The following is a 19,234-nucleotide window of genomic DNA, read 5'->3' as shown; positions in this document are numbered from 1 at the left end:
CTGTATTCCGAAAATTTCGGAGCATTAATTCATGAGAAGTCACCAGATGGCAGCTCGATCGCAAGCCATTAACGAGCAAGAAGGAGTGGGAAAGAGGGCATGGCGTCAATGTGCGCGCGCGTGAGTAAATGTGTACGAAGGGTGAATGTCATTTTGTGTCCACTTGCTTCCTTATCACTCGACAAAGAACTCTTATTATTATTGGTGATTTTATTATTGGCCACGTCTCCTGCTAAGTTAACGACGCAGCGGTATAGTGCAGCGAAGACTGGACACTTACGTCTTCTGTCGTGACATGCGGCTCACGATCGTCGATCACCTTTTTGAGGTTAGTTCAAGAGCGCGCGGCTAAGCGCCGAAGTATCTCACGAAAACGTCCACCATCTACGCGTTTCTATCTTTTCCATTCTTCCTTTGATCGCGTTACGAAATTGTTAAAACACGTTGAACAATTCGTTGGAATGCTTTGAAGCTAGTTTCGAGATCGAAACGCGATTTGGGTGTCGCCTTGAAGCAGCCGTTGCGTTTCTACGTCTCGTCTTTTACTCCCACCCACGCGATTCAGTTTGATTACCGATTAGCTTTATTAATATTTCCACATGGAGTGATTCAAACTCTACCCACGCCAGCTATGTGTATCAGTTTTGATAAACAACATTCGATTTCATTATCGCGAAATAAATCACCATATGTTCTTTTTATGTATTTTTAATCGATTTTTCTTCCATTGTCAATGTTTTTATATTGTTAGTTTGTCAGATCAATTTTGAGGTATTTATGAAAACTAACTCCAATAGTGAATTATTTATTGGGATCAGAACGTAATTATCCAATAAAAACATAGTACTTATAGAAAGAATAGTATAATTCGAAATGGACATGTTTTACGTGTTTTTTTAATACGAAGCAATGCATATTTGAAGTATCTTGTTATACATATATAAAACTTGAAGGTTATTAATTAAATTGTAAAAAGGGCAACATTTTTACACTGGCAAGTGATTAAGTAGTTAATAATTTTCTAGTAAAGCAGACAGATGTAACGTAAAGTTTTCTAATATTGCTTTCTAATATTGTGTCCAATATAAATTATTTGACATAGATTACAAGATTATTTTTTTATATTAATACTTAATTAATACTAAATAAATATTCGATTCTTTAACTGTTTATAATATCGAGAGTTAAAATATTTTTAGTTGCGTTAAAATATTTTATACATTATTTTTTTCAATCAATCCATATTATTGAATTCTGTGTTTAAAGGTTATGATTATTAAAGCAAGTTCTTCTAATTGTATATAAATTAATTTCAAGGATTTATATAATATCTTTGTGTGTTATGTTTGAAGAAATTGAATTTTTCATACCATTATGATAATGTATCTCTTTTATAAACCATAATAACTTCTTTTTAAGCTTTTAATCTATTTAATATTTTCATAAAGTTTAGTTTCCCAGCGTTTAGTAGTCTGTTTGGTATTCTAACGTATGTTTTATCTGTAGACAAAACAATATTTCATTGCTTCGTCTCAAGACTAATTGTTTTGTTTTTCTAGTTACTATTCGCTATATATAGATTATAAATATTACGACGAAGTTTCTTGTCTCCTTTTCCTTCCACTATGTACCTATTTCCAATACGTCGTGTTGAGTCTTTAACCTCGTGACATCGTATATCTTTTCGTATTCTACGTTTGCTGACAGGCTTATTTAATAGCGCGCTATATATTTCGTTTATCGGTTTACTGAACTGATTCCAATGTTATATTGTGCTCCGTTCGTACTCCCAAAACCTATTTTAATTTCTCGGCGATACTTCTTTTGTTCGTATTATTGTAAATTTCCAAATAAAAGAATTTTTGAATTCTTTTTTTTCAATATCATTGACTTTCCCCTCCTCTCTTCTAATTTTAAAAAATAAGGCTGTAATTTCGAACTTTAATTTCTCGATGGCAAGCTTCTTATTTCTATTAAATTCCTAATTATAAAAATGTCTACAACTTCTCTCGCTTCCATATCTCGAATGTTTCTATTTCACATTATAATTTTTACAAATGTGCTATAAGGAAGTAACTTTAAATTAAATTAATTTCGAGATTCTCTTTAGATTTTATCTTTTCTTCCGTCTGTATACTCCTATAACGTGTCCAGAAATAGAAAATAATTTGTGAAATAATGAAAATGAAATAGTTTTCGATGAAAATTTGTCAAAGCTCGTAAGTTTCTGTAAGTCGTGAAAAGTGAGGAGAAAGCAACACAGATATTCTTCTACAATTCTCTCTACATTTGTCTAACGATTATCTCTTTGCGATACTATGCGAGTTAGGTATGTCGCGATAAATTTAAGCGAGCGTGACAAAACTCTATTTGTCCAGCGATTCCGTACACGGGAAGAAACTTCCGGCAGTCAAAGTGCTACCTACCATCAAACAACATTGTTGCCTTCTATTTTGAACGTTTCTATGCGCACAAACATCTGGATGATTTTGCATTATGTCAGTACCAATTTCACGTGTAGAATTATTTCCTCTGCGTGCAACAATTTTTACAATTACTTCTTATAGTTTAGAGACATAGAATACATCTTTTTTTATACGATGCTTTATTTAAAAAAAAAAAGGAAACTGGTTTTAATTATTTGACTGATACACCTGATTTAATTACGTTTGATTTTTAACCATAAAGTTACACGAAATTAATTTTATATTCTGAAGAAGTTGATGAATATAGAAGTAATTTTTGTTATTAATTAGAGTTCTGAGTTAGCGAGCAGTATTTTACGACTTTTTTCGGCGTTTGATAGAATACATCATCAATAAATTTCAATTTGCATACAAAAATCGAATCTAAATAGAAATTTCAGTCATTCCTTAAACATTACGTTACTTTATTTTTATATTCTTGCATTCTTTAATCTTAATTCTTAAATGTAGAATTATCGCTTCATAAGCATTCAGTACAAACGCATAAATTCCAATAATCGTGTTAAACACAGTGGAACCGGCTTTAATAAAAGAAACCTTCACCTTGACCTTCCATTCATATGATCATTCCTCAAACTCGAGCCTACCACTGTATTATTTTCTTCCTCTGTTTCTTTAGGTTCGACGTTATACTATGACACAGTCTATGTTGGAGAGGATATAGACTACAAACTTGTTTCTTCAAACAAGAATACAAATAACCAAGAGATCAATATGCAGAAGAGTCCAAGCAAGAATCAAGGAAAATCAGATGATACAGACACGAAGGATATTCGAGAGAAGATGGAGGAGATCGACGTGAAGCCCTCGTCGTCGACAAATTCTATGAACAAGCCTGCATTGTTACCTAGTGGTGTTAGTCGAATGAAGCAACTGCAGGGAGCGAAGATGGTTAACCAAACGGAATCATCGTCATCTGGCTCGGCTACGGGTGAGCTGATACACTGATTATCAAGAAATAGTTTTCTGAGTTTGACTTTTAACTATTTGCTTATACTTGGCTGGATGAGCTATTTTCTTTTGTTCTATTTTGTTTTACTTGAGTTAGAAATCTGTTGTATAGAATGGCTCAACAAACGTAAGTAATTAACTCATCAAGGATCAGTATAGCGTTAATGCAATCCATCTTATGATTTAGAATTTGCTTTTAATTCATTTACATCATTGAATTCCTTCATCAAACGATTAAATTGGATCTGCATTTTGTTAATGCAACATATATCCTTTTATAGTCTGGTTTTTTATTCTTATTATTATCATATGGTTTTTAAACTGGGTAAATCTGCTTTTTAATATTGTAGAGACTATTGTAATATTGTATTTGCTTGCTATTCTCCTTCGTTGCTATATCTTCTTTCACTTGGCTTCAACCCTATAATTTCATGAAATTTGAAGAAATTGAAGCATATTCTCTGGCTCTGATTTATGTGGTGAGCCTGTGTAATGTATCTGCCATTTTAATACTACATTCTTGTATCTTAACAAAATAATATTCTGCTTTACTTAATGGGAACTTTATGCAGTTAATTACTTCCTTATTATCTCGTGAAATTGATAGGATACAAATTCTTGAGTGCTTGATACAGAGAGGGAGAGGGAGAGAGAGTTGTTCTTTTGTTCGCAATTTATTCTTAGCAAGTTTCAATATCTTTTCTTTAGCAATAGTAGTTATAATAGAAATGAAATGTATTTCGATATAAAGTTGCAATCTGTTATATCTTCTTCTAATATTAGTTTAGAAGTTAGTATTGGGAAAAATTTCAAACGAAGTTTGTTTCATTTGTGCAAACAGTTAAAAGTTTTCCGTGCTTTGTTCTCGTTAGAAGAAATCCATCATCGCTGATCATCGTTGCATCATTCTGCTCTCTTTTAAGCCACGCTTGCGATTTAATTTCGAAACGGGCATGAATCGATCCGAAGTTCCACAAATTGTCCCGCAACTTCGTCAAACTCCAAACGTTTCCAGGCTTTCGACATTATCTGGGACGCGTCAGACGCTTGAACAAATTGAAATATTGATTAATTACTGGCAAATATAATTTAAACCCCGTTCGTTAAGCAAACTTTGATTACGCTTTATGAATTTCCGCTTTGATGACATCGCATGACCCATAGACATTGCGCAATGGCATGCACATTTCACAAACAAAATTCTCATTACGTAATACCAGAATTTTTTGCGAATAATTTCCAAGTAATTTATGCGTTTTGATACATGAATTTTAAATTCTATATTCTAAATTATAAATAGTGTTACGTCGCGTGAGATGGTCCGCGCGACGTCCCTTTCGGTCTGGCCGCCGTGACCGACCCCTCGTTAAACTGACCTGCAGGAACCTAAGGAACCACCATAAACCGAATCTTTTCAGCTTAATTTCGATTCATACAAATATTTTCGGTTTATGGATGGTAATGTGAACAGTCATTAGGTTAATTGCATACTCTTGCTACTTACGGGGAAAGCAGATGTGCCCTGCTAAACAGCTGATTTTTCCCCAGAACAAGGACACCCATGAGCCATATCTGCAGGAGACTTTCTCCTCGCATTGTTTATTAATATTGGCCAAAACCAGTAGTGGAGAAATTAGTTTCGTTTGTTAGAAATACGTTTTTTGTAATATTTTATTTTATTGATTAGAAATACATAGCATAATGGTAAACCTGGTAGTTAGTGCAATTTCACTGACGAATGTAATCGTTAATAGGATTAGAATAGGATAGGACAGAATCGTTGATTAATAGGATTCCAACTCAGCCATGACCTATCCACAAAATTAAGTATCGTTAGCTTCAATTTGAAACTCTATTGCGCCAAGGTTTAGAAAACAAATTGGAAATTAATATATAATAAATATATACCTGGGGTACATTTCCTTGTAAAACTTGAAATCTGACTTCTCTATACGTTGGTAGATAGAAGAAGACTATATTTCTCTATTTATCCATAATTCCATTTATTAAACACTAACGTTTAATGCTTTACGTTTCATTCACACAACTCTTGTCGATTAAATTCGCTTATCTGTAAATAAATTCTTTTATTAAATCTCACTTTCCTTTCTCCTATTAAATTTCTGCAAGCTGATAATAAATTCTCTTCGTTAACTCTTACTACTCCAACTATTACCATTGCTATTACTGTTACTATACTATTGCTATTTTAATCAATATAATGAATAATAATAGTGGAGAGGACTGATCAACTCGTATCACATAAGTGAAACATTTTCTTATCTGTAAATAAATTCTTTTATTAAATCTCACTTTCCTTTCTCCTATTGAATTTCTGCAAGCTGATAATAAATTCTCTTCTTTAACTCTTACTACTCCAACTATTACCATTGCTATTTCAATCATTATAATGAATAATAATAGTGGAGAGGACTGATCAACTCGTATCACATAAGTGAAAAATTCACTTATCTGTAAATAAATTCATTTATTAAATCTCACTTTCCTTTCCCCTATTAACTTTCTGCAAGCTGATAATAAATTCTCTTCATTAATTCTTACTACTCTAACTATTACCATTGCTATCACTATCAATATACTATTGTTATTTCAATCAATATAATGAATTATAATAGTGGAGAAAATTGATCAACTATTACATAAATGAAAAATGATAATTAGAAGAGAAAAATAGTGAACTACAATTATATTAAATGATAGTTAGACAATGAAAGAAAAAAATTCATATAGATTCCAATTATATGAACAGTTTATTGAACAGTTTTCTTCTGAAGACTTCGGATCAATGAAATTCTACTATATAAGGAAATAGGGATGGCAGTACGATGCATATTTAAATTGATACATCTTTAAAATTGATTCTGGGTAGCCGAACGCCATCGTCAATCGATTGGATATCTCCATATGCCTCAGCAGTCGATTATTCAATAGGATCATGCCCGGTTCGCATTATTGGGTCAGGATAGGGCAGGGCAGGGCCGTTTGGCGTATATATTTTGTCCCCTGTCCTGTCCCGATAGTGAGAATCGGTCCTACTCGAGCTTGAAATCGCAAGAAGAAGAAATCATCGTGGGACCTGCAACTGACGTTTTCGCCTATGCAAAGGATTTTTGTGACCGCAGAAAGGATCGTTCCCGATTTACATTATTGGGTCAGGATAGGGTTGGGCAGGGCCACTCGGCATAAATTCTGTCCCCTGTCCTGTCCCGATAGTGAGAATCGGTGCTGGATCGAAATTACGAACCACTGGTGTGTTTATTGACTGTTCATAATGTCATAGATTTACCGCGGATTTTTATGCAAATTTATTCCTTACGGACGCAGTTACCTCGAGATAGAACTGAAATAGAGTCTCGTTTTACGTAATTAGAGATGATACGACGAGTATTCTGTGTTGGATGTTTTATATATTTTTCTTTGCATATTATTTTATTTTCTATTTTCTATCTTGCATTTTGTTCTTAGTTCTTTTAATTTCGTCGTATAATTAGTTGCTTATCATTATATTATTACGTTTTATTAGGAATTTTTTACGCTTTTGTAGCAATTATTTATCGGTACTCGGATCTCTAATTAAAGTAAAAGTCTGTAATCAGTTACATCTTTTTGTTGTCGTAAACTATCCAACTATCAAACTATATAAAAGTATATAAAAGTTTGTGTTATAGATTTCCTTCTTTTCCTTTTTTAAGGAAATATAAATAAGAGCTTGTAAATTTGAAGTGTAAAGATTTGATTCGTTGTTAACGTGTTTTTCTTTATTAGAAGTTTATTACCATTAACTATCATTAGATGTCTATTACTATACTATCTATCTATTATTAACCCTTTGCGGTTCTGTATTCCGAGTCTGTACACGATGATCTTATATTACTGTGTATCGTATTGCCATAGTGACTGGACACCGTATTATGATCCTAAGTTTTATTACAATTTCGCGTGTATATGGTAATGTACCATTATTATGCTTTATCGTAATAAAGATGTTCCAATCTTTTTGAAGATTTTTTCTCATATTATCTCGTCATATCATTTTTCTCATTTACACCTATCTGAAAATGTTTCAAAAATAATTAGAAACTGCAAAGGGTTAAAGCTTTAACAAAGTTAAAAACTCGATGGAATTTATAATTAAATAATAGACAGTAGAAATTTTTTAACGATACATTTGATTCATAAAAATATCTAAAAAGAGAAATTTAATTTATGCTGCGATCAAGCTGGACCGAAGATTTTAAAAAGTCAGGGCCGTCTTCTTATTTCTCTGTAAATGTGTTATACGTTTTAGAGATTGGGTAGAGAATTTATTATGCTACAGATTGTTTGCATTTAATCGAGCTATTATATTCTTATATTACTGTTCTACTTTATTTCTTAGAAATGGAATAACAAGGATGAACACGGTAATGTAAATAATGCTATTAAGGAAAAAGATTATTTTAAACGTTTGCAATTAGGATAGAACAATTATGTAACCAATATGCTTTTAATGAGTTTCTATATATATCTCAGGAATTATATTATCTTTCCACTTTAATAATTCAGTGCAACAAAACAAGCCTTGAACTTAAAAACTCTGCTCCCAGCTATTACAGCACATCATTCACACACACACATCTCTTCTATTTATATATCATAATCGTGGTGTAGCCTCGAATACTATAAAATATAGTGCACTTAAACGCTTCAAACGAGTACTTAGCGTGGGACTTAGACCCCTCTACACGTAGAAGAGAGACGTTTTGAAAATTAGAGTTAATTGGTAATATTGCATCTTGATTGGTTTAAATAGCCTTAATCCTGCTTCTGAGATTAGTACAATCGATTCTTTCCATTGCCACGATATGATTCATCGGGCACATTTGAGTCGTAATACGACTTCAATGTGATCTAACATTCGGATAAAAGATTTATTAAGAAATAATTTGTTTGCACAAATGTTTCTTGTTCGATCATCAAGGGGGAGAGAAAGAAGAGAAAATAAAGAGAAGGATATATGGAACAATTCTTTTCCATTTCCTAGATTACGTATTTTGATTAACGTCACAGAGTTATGAGAACAGACTTAGAATGTCAAGGACAATTGCAAAAAATGAAAAATAACTAAGAATATCCATAATTGGTGATTACTCAACGTTTGTTTACCTCATAAACGACTAGTTCAGTATTTTTTGTTCTGTTTTCATTTATAAAGCGCGCATAATTAAAATCAATAATATAAATAATCATATTGGAAGAAGAAAATTATTCCATGTATTTGCGATTAAAATAACTATTTTTCAGAATAAATCGAACATCGATACATCTTTGCATGCTTCCTACCAATTATATAATCCGTTTTATTTGACTTATTAATCATTCTATTTGACTCGATCTTATCTTGAAGTAATCACGCGATAGTTTACTCGGCTGAGAAAATTTGTTCATGTTTCTTACCAATTATATCATCTATTTAAACCTGACAAGCCTAAAAATAGAAAAAAACATTTCAAAGGATTCGCTATTTTTATCCGAAAGATAAAATTCGCTCAAACTTGTCTGTGAGGATTATCAGAACGAAATTAAACCTCCTACGAGTACTGAAATTTCTGTTGCTTTTCGTCGCTGAATCTATGAATAGTACGAATCTTATCATAATAAACGTTCGAATCAAAGGAAATTAAAACGAAGACTATGCTTATACGCTCCAATTCGAACGTTTCTCCATCTGGAAAATTTAGTCGACCTATTCATATTTCATGATTTAAATAGACGTTCGATACTCCTGTATTTATTTATAGTGTATGATTCACAAAGTTTGGCCAAATATTGACCATGATGGAAGGTTCCTCTGTAATTCACGTTTGAATGTTTGCAAAGCCTACCGACGCTTTTGTGATTTTATCGTTATTAATCGTCGATCGCTATGAAGCCGATAAATCTTGTTTCTAGGTCATTGGTACTATGAATAGGAGGCGATAAAAAATGAAAACAGTGTTAGTTTGTTCAACTGACTCGTACAGATCGATAAGTAGGTCTGACATTACATTGAGTCTTGTGTTTGTATTCTAATTTGGAGGTATTCTAATTCTTATACTCTGACGTCTTCCTTGTCAATAAATTTCTCGGATAATTAGGGATTTGTTGATGTTGGAGATTGAAAATTTTAATTATATTTTGCTGGATGAAGATGTTAACTTTTATGATTTTATCATTCATACGTGTGATATTCAAATTTAGGAAAAAGCGTCTCGAAATCCTATTTCGAGAAATTACTTCAAGTATGTTTCCTCTTCGAATCTGAGATTTCTCTTAAGATATAATTTCAGGTATTAAATCGTAAGGAAGACAATTTTCTAATCTCTGATTTTTATTATTTTCTTTTCTTTCTTACAGATTCTTATAATCTTGTGCTCCGTATAATTTTTAGTCCCAGGAAAAGGATATTTTTATATGCGGTGTTTCCTTGTTGTTCTATAGAGAAGCATAGAACGTAAAGTATCAGTCGTTGTGGGTTTATTTAATCAAAGCTCGATGTCTCCAGTGGAAATGGTTGTGCTGATCGAATTTTCTTTAGTCACCGGACGTCAGCTGATTACGTATTTCCTTGAGCAATCTCTCTTTTGAACGTGGCTACGATAATGGTGTTACTGAGTCTTCCACGAGTTGGGAGACGTGTCACGAATCTTCTCATTTACATAACAATTAAATAGAGAAGCATTTTAAACCTCGTTGAAAATTATAGAAAGTCATCGTACAAAAATTAGATATTATTTTGGTATTTTGGTTGATCTTCTAATTAATTCTATCTAATTTTCTATTTAATTTTGTTCAAAGTTTGAAAATGATTCGCTACTCGAACGGTTGTTCTATAATGGTAAAAGCACCTGAAACGAAATCTCATTCTGAGCAATAACTTCGTTATCTACTTGTATGCAGCAACATAATTGAGTTTCCTCTAATTAGTAAAATTCTGGCTCATTAAATAAAAGGCTTTCACGAACCTCTGAAACTTAAATCGCTCTGTCGACTCTGTACACTATGAATTCATTTAATGCAGCACTCAATCATGGAAAACCACGAGTTTGAAAAAGTTTTGAGTATTTTTTTCACGGCATTCTGTAGTTCTTACTTCAATTAAAATGATACAATAATAAGATAAACAAATTGTTCACGCTGTACTCTAAATTCAAAGTACACGATCGGTCTCAATTAATACGCGTATTATGCGAAATATGGTATATGAAAATTCTTTTCATCGAAGTATATAAAACCAAAAAATTGTTTAATCAACGTTCATTAAAAAATCACAACAGCGACGATCGCATTTTTGCATGACCTTGTCGCAAGAAAATTACATACGAGAATGCAAGCAAGATCATGTGACGAAAGCGAACGAAAGAGGAATGCAAAGTCCAAAAATCTCCGCTAAAATGCCTCGTACAATTTTCAAAAAAGCGTCATTACATATTCATATATTTTAATTTTCAAAAGCATGTTACGCTATATGGAACAAATTAGGCGCATATTATAAAAATTTCGCAAGCGTTATGTAACAATGCTACGTTCCATTAGCTTCTTCTCGCATAGCCAAAATCGAAAAGATAAGGAAGATCAAAGAACAAAAAAGGAAAAAAAAAGAAATGTCAATACACGTTGCTTCGTCTAAAAAATTTAAAGCTTTAAATAATAAACTTTCACGAACTCTTCGTTTATTATTTTACATTACAAGATATCGTATAACGCGAGAAACGTTAGAAAATAAAAGCAGAGGACACTAAAACACTTGCACTAAACGTTCATCAAACGTCCTAATACTTATCGACTTATATGGAAGAGTATGACGGTATCTCTGTTTTAGTGTTAAGCAGTTGCTCCTTCAATTACCAAAATTGCAAGCAAAATTGTGTCACGTCGTAGCTAGCTTCTCTACAGGATTGCCAATACATCGTCGTGAAAGAATCGCCGCCATCCAACCGAATTAACGATGGTAAAAGCCTAAATCTAAGGGTAGAAAGACATAGAGCTATCGAAGAGAGGTCCGACGATGTCCACGGGCAGAGAAGCACGCGTTCACTGCTGAGATCCTGCGTGTTAGGCACATCGTAGCTACTATATTGATCTACCTGTCCGAGGGCTATATCGGTCCGCGTGTTTCGGTGCAGTACCTTTCAGTCCACCAGCGCGGGATCAACGTTTCGTCCTGCTGTATTCATCGAGATCACGTTTCCTTGAAATACAGTTCACAGTTCAGTGTTCGTGTTCGATCGACACCTGTGAATCTTTCTGTTCTTTCTGCTTCTTTTTTCTTTTCTAATTATCTGACACGTTATCACTCGAGCTAATTATAATTCGTAAGCCAGAAGCATTCAAAATTCGGGATATTCTGTTTGAATTTCACGAAACGAAATTAAACAATGAGCAGTTCAGTTACCGTGTTCGATCACTCGTGAATATTTCTCATCTTTTATTATTCCACCTATTATTCCGTACTCTATTATTCTGCAGTTTAAGAATCTACGAAGGCGATAAAATTCAGTTAATTAATTTTGGTTGCAGTTTCGTCAGAACGAAATTGGTTTATGGCTCAGTTACCGCGTTTAATCGATACCTATGAATGTTGTCAACGTTGTTATTCAATTTCGTAAAATTACGCAGTTCGCCGTTCGGTTTTCGCGTTCGATCAGACCCCTGAGTGGTCCTCGCATTAACGTCTCACCTTTTTTACTCTAGAAACTCGTTACTCCACGGTCTAAGAATCGATGAATGAAGGAACTCGAATACCTTCGATTCCAATTTCGCGAGAAGCAAATTGCATAGTTTACAACTCAATTTCCGCGTACGGTTGGTACGCCGGTTCGAATATTTTTATTCAATGCGCTATCGAATAAAATCATCTTTTATCGCTCGATTTATATTATTTTATCAATTTACTATTCTTCGATCTAAACAATTTGAGATGTCGAGTGGTGCCAGTTGCAATTTCGTAGAAACGAAATTACATAGTTCACGGTTCAGTGATCAGCGCTACTGAATCTTTTTAACCTTATTATTCCATCTGCTACTCTACGATTAACCCAAATCTAATTCAAGCCTTGAATACATCGCAGTTCACAGTTCACTGGTCATCGCTTGTGTGCTTCGTTTTAACCTGATTACCCAGTTTATTTCATCAACTACAAATTTATTATCCGGCAGTATAAAAATCGCAAACCTTTGATACTCTCAGTTCCAATTGCACGACGATAAAATATTGGAATTGACTAAAGTGTCTAATGGACGTTTAACGAACATTAGAATGGACAAAATGAATTTTAACAACATGTGTCTCCAGAGATCGTCAGTAGGTGGTAGATTTTTGCCATGAGAAACTGATAACTGGATAACAGAGACAGTGGGTGTTTGCTTTTCTTATTTCTCGCTTGTCACTCCTATTACAAAGGATCACGCTGAAAGCGAGAATTGTTCGAGCTAGAAGAGGATCGATCGACGCGGTTCTCCAAACGACCGATCGTTTGGACCGGTCTCAGCAACTTTTCCTGAGATATATCCAGGCCATCCTATAAGTAATGCGGTTTTTTGGGTACGTATCAAATGAAAACAAAGCTTAACGAAGCTAAGATCAACGACGTATTCATTTTTCGTCCTCTAGGATTAATTTCCTTCGTCTCTTTGCGTTAACATGTTAATGGCTGTTGCGATGTTACGTCTTACGTCTAAAGCAACGTTTGTTTTATAAGTCAGTTTGTACAAGTGATTTCGAAAAAATGGAGAAAGATCGTCTATTTGAATTAACAATATTTATGCGATTATGGAGAATTTAAATTTCTAAAAATGTAGAATGCAAATGTGGTTATTATCTGAAAAGAAATATTTATGTAGTAGGTCAAAGAAATCTCTGTTTAGATAGAAATCTCTGTACATATATATATATGTAAAAATATATTATTTATTCAGAATTACGTATTCACTACAACATTCATGTAACGAAAGAAATTTCTATTTACATTCCGTCCATGTCTCTTTAGTTATGCTTCTATGCACTTACGAGAGATTTAACGGTGCAAATACGTACAGAATACGAGTACAGTATATTCTTGTTATACTAATTAGTACGTAAAATAATTCTCTATCTAGATTCCAATTATCTTCTAATTACGTGCAGAAAATATGAGTTTGCGTAAATATCCGCAAATTACGATAATACAAATATCAATGTCTATAAATACCAACAATTTAATAACTAGATATTTTTGTCCATTTCTATTTTTACTAATATAATTAGAAACACGTGATCTGGCTAGATTGCTTTACTTATTAAAAAACATAACGAGTATTATACCTTTAATATTTCGTATGTTTTTCCCTATTATATGCATTTTTCCATCTACCAATTTTCTATATAAATGATCCTCTGTATAGTGCTAACTATCAAGCGATATACTTCAGCTACACAAAGTATTCGCACGTATCCTTATTCTGTAAGGAACCTTTTCTTTCTTCTTTTGTCAAGCTTTATATCTTTTTACATTTACATCTTTAAAGTATCAAATTTTTCTAATCGTATTAAATGTGCCATCAAATGGTACGAAATGTGATATACCTAGACCTACTTCAGTATTACGTAAATACTATAATAAATACAACGGTGTGCCAATACCTTTTGTATTCACTGTAAAGCAGATTCGCGTCTGCAAAGTTTTCAGATTATTCTGTTTCCGTTTCCCTCATATCGAAATAATAGGTCGACGTTTGTGTGCGTTTTTCCTATCGTTTCATCTGCGGTTCAGGTTAGACTGCTGACGCTGTTAAAGTAGTTCAACGCTTATTTCTGGTGTATTCAACTGTGATTCGAGTTTACTCGAGGTTAGTACGCGTTGCTTTCTTTCTTCTTTTTATTTCCTCGTTGTTTTCTCTTGTCGTTTGCTGTTCCCTCGCTGTTTTTTTCATTTCGTCGCCGCTTTCCCACAGCAACCGTGGTTTGTTTCAGCGGAATTTTCACTGGGACAGTTACCTCTCGGGCACGGGTGGTCGCGCTTTTGTTGAAAAGATTTTAATTTTTCTGCGGGAATATCATAGTTCTTTGTGGACCATTCAGAGAGATTTTTTTCTTCCAGGCTTTCTTTTCTTCGCTTCTTTATGGTTTGCTGTTTTAATTAGATGGAAGTTGGTTATTTTGTATTCATTGCAGCCAGTTCTTGCGCCACAAAAGATTCTTCGCTTGGTCCTATCATATTCTTTCACCTTAGCTGTTTCGATAACCAGATGATCGAAGTGTTTTCTTGCGAATGATCTCAAGTAGCATAAATGCTTGTAACTATATATTCTCGGGTTGTTCTGTACAACTTCGAGCACAAGTGTCTTTAGAATATCGTTTGAAGAGTTCTTCCTCGATGGAATACTTCGAATTGTTTTAGCTTCGCAACTTGCTACATTAAATTTTGAATTTAATAGAAAACAGCCGTTTAATAGCTCGTTTACCATTATTAATTTTTTCTTCCTTGGCAAGAAGATTTTCAGTGCTTCTCGAATTATTTTTTTTATTTGAATAGCAAAGGACCATTTTTCTTCTATTTGCAATTTTATTCGAAATTATGTTTGTAGTATTTCTACGGATTATTTTGTATGCCGCAGAATTAACGGTTTGATTAATGATCAGAATATCATATGTATCTAACTGCTGGAATGTTCTTCGAAAAGAAAAACTGGAGACTGACAATTTAGCATAAAGTATAGATAATTTCTATGGTAAATAAATCATTAATAATTCAAGTTCGACGTATTTGAAATTTAGATACGACATATATCAGATTTATATCTTTATTTGAATAATAAATATTATGCATTACTCTTAGAGTAATTTGTACTATCTATATTAATTATGTACTTGGAAGTAAAAAGAAAATAATTTACATTTAAGATTGTCTCTTTAGAATTTTTTACCTCATTTGTTATTATTATAGTCTACGATGCATGAAATGTCTATTTATATCAGTCCTTACAAATTACGTAGACGACTGAGGATTGATTATCTACATTAACATAATGTGTAATACATTCATCATATCAATGAAGAGTAATAAATTCTCATTGATTATTCATAATCACGAAGGCGAACAAGATTATGCAATATTATTCAACGGGAGAAAAATATTGAATAACCTTTTTCACTATCCTGGTTATACAGGGTGTCTGGTAACTAATGGTACAACCGGGTGGTGAGGCGATTCTACGTAAAAAAATAAGTGGAAAATGTAGAATAAATTTTTTTCATACGACGCCCCATTTTTGACAAAATCGAGTTTAAAAATTCGTCGGCTATACTTGGACTTGGCTAATTCCGAACTGAACAGAAGTAAATATAATCGACAGGAGGTTAAACTGGATGAAAAAATAAGTCGAAAATATAGAATAGAATTTTTCCATAAGACTCTCTGCTTTCGAGGAAAATATATTTGAAAATGTATCGCGCGTGTGCAATAGATCGACTGATAGCTAAACACGTGGAACCTTTATTTTCTTGAAAACGAGGTTTTAAATGAAAGCATTTCATTTTATTTTATATAATTTAATTTTATTTTCAAAATATTTTTAGTCGATACATAGCCGACCAATTTTCAAACTCGATTTTCTCGCGAACGAAGCTTTATACGAACCAATCTTATTCCACATTTTCCACTTATTTTTTCACGTAGAATCACTCTGTACCGAGTTGTACCACCAGTTACAGGACACCCTGTACATACACAGAATCGTATATTTTAAGAATTGCATCGTATCACACGAATTTTATTTTCTACCATTTCATAGCAAACAGAATGAAATTTCCGGGACCTTCTATCATCGTACAAGAAATCCCTCTATAACCTACATAATTCACGAACAACCCTAATTCACGAAATAAATCTCTTTTAAACAAGCGGAAATTTCATCGCCAATCTTTTTATCTTTGTTTCTCGTGTTCGAAACATTTCGCTCGTCGCGGGTTGCTGCTTTTTCAATGCAATGCAATTTCTATGCAGGAGGATGGTTAAAGGTTTGCGGACTGTGACGTTTCGATGAGAAAATGCCACGATGCTGCGGCGCGTCTTTGGTATCCGTCATGGGCGGCGAGGGGTCTCCGCAGAGTCTCGGTTTGCAGATTCAGGACGGTCAGTAATTAACGATAATTGCCTATTAGTTTTACTTGCGTCCCGTTTCTGCGAACGTTTGCGTGTTTATCGTGTTTTCTGTGCTACGAATGAGGATGGGTCCTTCCATGTGAATTTATAGAGGGTTGAATTTATGTATTTTGGTTGAATGAGAAATAACTGGATTTTCTGTTATATCATGCACCTGATCGTCTGCTGATATCCGTTTTATTAGGTTTATTTGTTTGAACCGTGGTAATTTTATTTATTATTTTATGTTACATGTAATTTAACTGTATGCAAAGAGGCAATATTTGTTAACTAATCAATTTGTGACTAATGAGTCGTGCAGTTTTATGGATATTACTGGATCTATTATGTCTTTTCCACGAGTAGCAAGGATAGTTCGTGACCTTTTTTTTGCTACTAGTCGTACCAGCATTTTAATATGTTTTTGTGTTATATCGAGATACGAAATATTTATAATAAAATGTCGAAAGATACGAAGAAATTTGTTGCATACTTTTTACCAGCTATTGTCTCTTTTCATACTTGGACAAAATATATACACGTGTTGTGGGAAATGAGTAACTGATTAGTAGAATCGAACGAACTTTACTGGTGTACTACAGTGGCCGTTATCTATTTTCCATTATCGTTGTATTACTTAATTTATGTTTCAATTAGTATTGTATCGTAAAGAAAAATAGATTTTGTAATGCAGAATAATATCGATATATTGTCTTTGTATTTAACGTTCACTGTTGGGCGAATTTTTATTCGCTATGCTACACATATACTAACAAATCCTTTTTCACCTAAAATCTATTTTCTGTATGGTATAATGTCGTGTGCCGTATTACAATAAATTTCCTACTAACATACACGTTGTAATTTTGAAATTTCCAAGAAATGCTAGAAGTGCGTATTATAACTTTTCAATTTCCAAATTTCAGGGAAAAAGAAACGAAAAATCGAGAGAAGCATTGCAATCTGCAAAAAGTAAAAAAAGACATACACGCACACACAGTATCGTAGTTTCCAAAAAGTAAAAAAGAATAAAGAAAAACAAATTACAGAAGCATTTTGTAGTTTCTAAAAAAAAAAAAAATACAGAAGATAAATGTAGGTTTCAGGTTTTTATACATTTCAAGTTTCTAATAAAATATGTATGTATTTGTACTTATGTGAGTCCCATCTGAAAAGAAAATACGAGAAATACACATAAGCATTGTGATTCTTAAATTTTAAAAAACCAATAGATACTAAAAATACAGCTAAATATTTTAGCAACGTCACGCACACCATAAAAATGTAATTCTTAAAAATACATTTCTTCCTCTTCCTCTTCTTCGTTCTCTCGATTATTTCGATGTATGTGTTTAAACGCGTAAGCAAACAAGCGTTTGTTTTTCTGAATTTTTCCAGGCAATCCTCGAAATAAAACGGCCTTAGCACCTGGCCACAGTTTGATGGACTGGATTCGATTGGGAAACTCTGGCGTCGATTTAACCGGTGTTGGTGGAGTTCCACGTGTCGTAACTTTGTCCGAACTGGCCACTCACAATAAGCGAAACGATGCTTGGATCGCGATTCGAGGTAGGTCTTTTTAAAACATGCTTCTAAAAATAATTCTCCTCCCCTAACATAAGAGAATTTCTTCTTCAATTTTTCAATTTTGTCTTTCCTTTAATCACACTATCCGAGTATTTAAATATTAAATATACATATTCGACTATTTAATTTTTGGATGTAATTGAATTTAAATTCCCAGAATCTATAATTTTCTGAATATTTCAATTCCTCGTTTCTCACATCCATAGCCTTTTAACAATCTCCAAAAATCCAAAGTCCTAGAAATCTATAGCTTTCAGAGTAAAAATCCCTTGGTTGTCCAAATTATAATCCTCGAAACGGCTAAATTCTCGTCCAATTTTCAAACTTTCTCGTTCGCTAACAACCAACGGTTCGTTCATTAAACAGCAAAATCTACTCTCCGCTAATGTGATTGCTCGTTAATCCCATTCCCACTAGCAAGAGTCGTTGCCTCGGAAGTACACAATTTCATTGAGATTAAATCGAAGAAATGAAAATCAATGGCCGCAGAAACGTGATCGCATTTTAAAGGTGATGCGATATCGCTTTCAACGCTACTTCCTGTGGAAATTGGCTTTAAGAGCGTTCGTAATGACAGAGTCGCCGAGGACATCTTTGCCTGGGAAACTAAGTGCTAGATGTTACGTGAAATAAGAGAATCCGGGCCAACGTGATATTAAGGAGAGACTCTCGTGTAGCATCGATAAAAGCGTGTGATTTTAATGAATTCTTTTTCTTTTCTTTTTTTTTAGACTGATTACCAATTATTCATATGCGATTAGACCTTGTTGAGATGAAAACAGATTAACTTTATTTGATGGAAAAATATTAAGATATATACAATTACGAAAAGGCCCTAATAAATTAGGATTTAAAGGATTACTTCAACCTATTAGTGATGCTTTAAATTTATTAATAAAAGAAAATTTTTTTTAAATCTAAGAAATATATATTTATGTGGACCAATAATTATATTTTTTCATCAATAATATTATGATTAATTTATCCTTGAATTTATATATTTTATTTTATTGATAATAGAATTATTTATTTAACATTAATTCTAAGATT

The 19,234-nt window shown here is 33.2% G+C and overlaps 1 protein-coding gene across 8 annotated transcripts in view; it reads left to right on the top strand.

Moving 5' to 3' along the window:
• The first annotated feature begins 40 nt into the window (after positions 1–40).
• The window catches only part of LOC132904873 (cytochrome b5 reductase 4), a 29,224-nt gene continuing 10,030 nt past the window's right edge, over positions 41–19,234 (top strand). The window contains exons 1-4 of one of the 8 annotated variants that reach the window (XM_060955683.1): positions 11,231–11,692; positions 12,772–13,020; positions 16,460–16,588; positions 17,996–18,166. In XM_060955683.1, coding sequence (XP_060811666.1) covers positions 16,504–16,588; positions 17,996–18,166 — 256 coding nt within the window. In that variant the 5' untranslated portion in view covers positions 11,231–11,692; positions 12,772–13,020; positions 16,460–16,503. Of the gene's footprint in view, positions 329–3,105; positions 3,418–11,230; positions 11,792–12,260; positions 13,021–16,459; positions 16,589–17,995; positions 18,167–19,234 lie in introns of those variants that run through there. The other 7 variants (XM_060955682.1, XM_060955681.1, XM_060955679.1 and 4 more) reach the window with 7 other exon arrangements.

The sequence above is a fragment of the Bombus pascuorum genome, chromosome 3 (genome assembly GCF_905332965.1).
Source record: "Bombus pascuorum chromosome 3, iyBomPasc1.1, whole genome shotgun sequence".
Classification (NCBI taxonomy): Eukaryota; Metazoa; Arthropoda; class Insecta; order Hymenoptera; family Apidae; genus Bombus; species Bombus pascuorum.
This window is presented reverse-complemented; position numbering and strand designations above follow the sequence as displayed.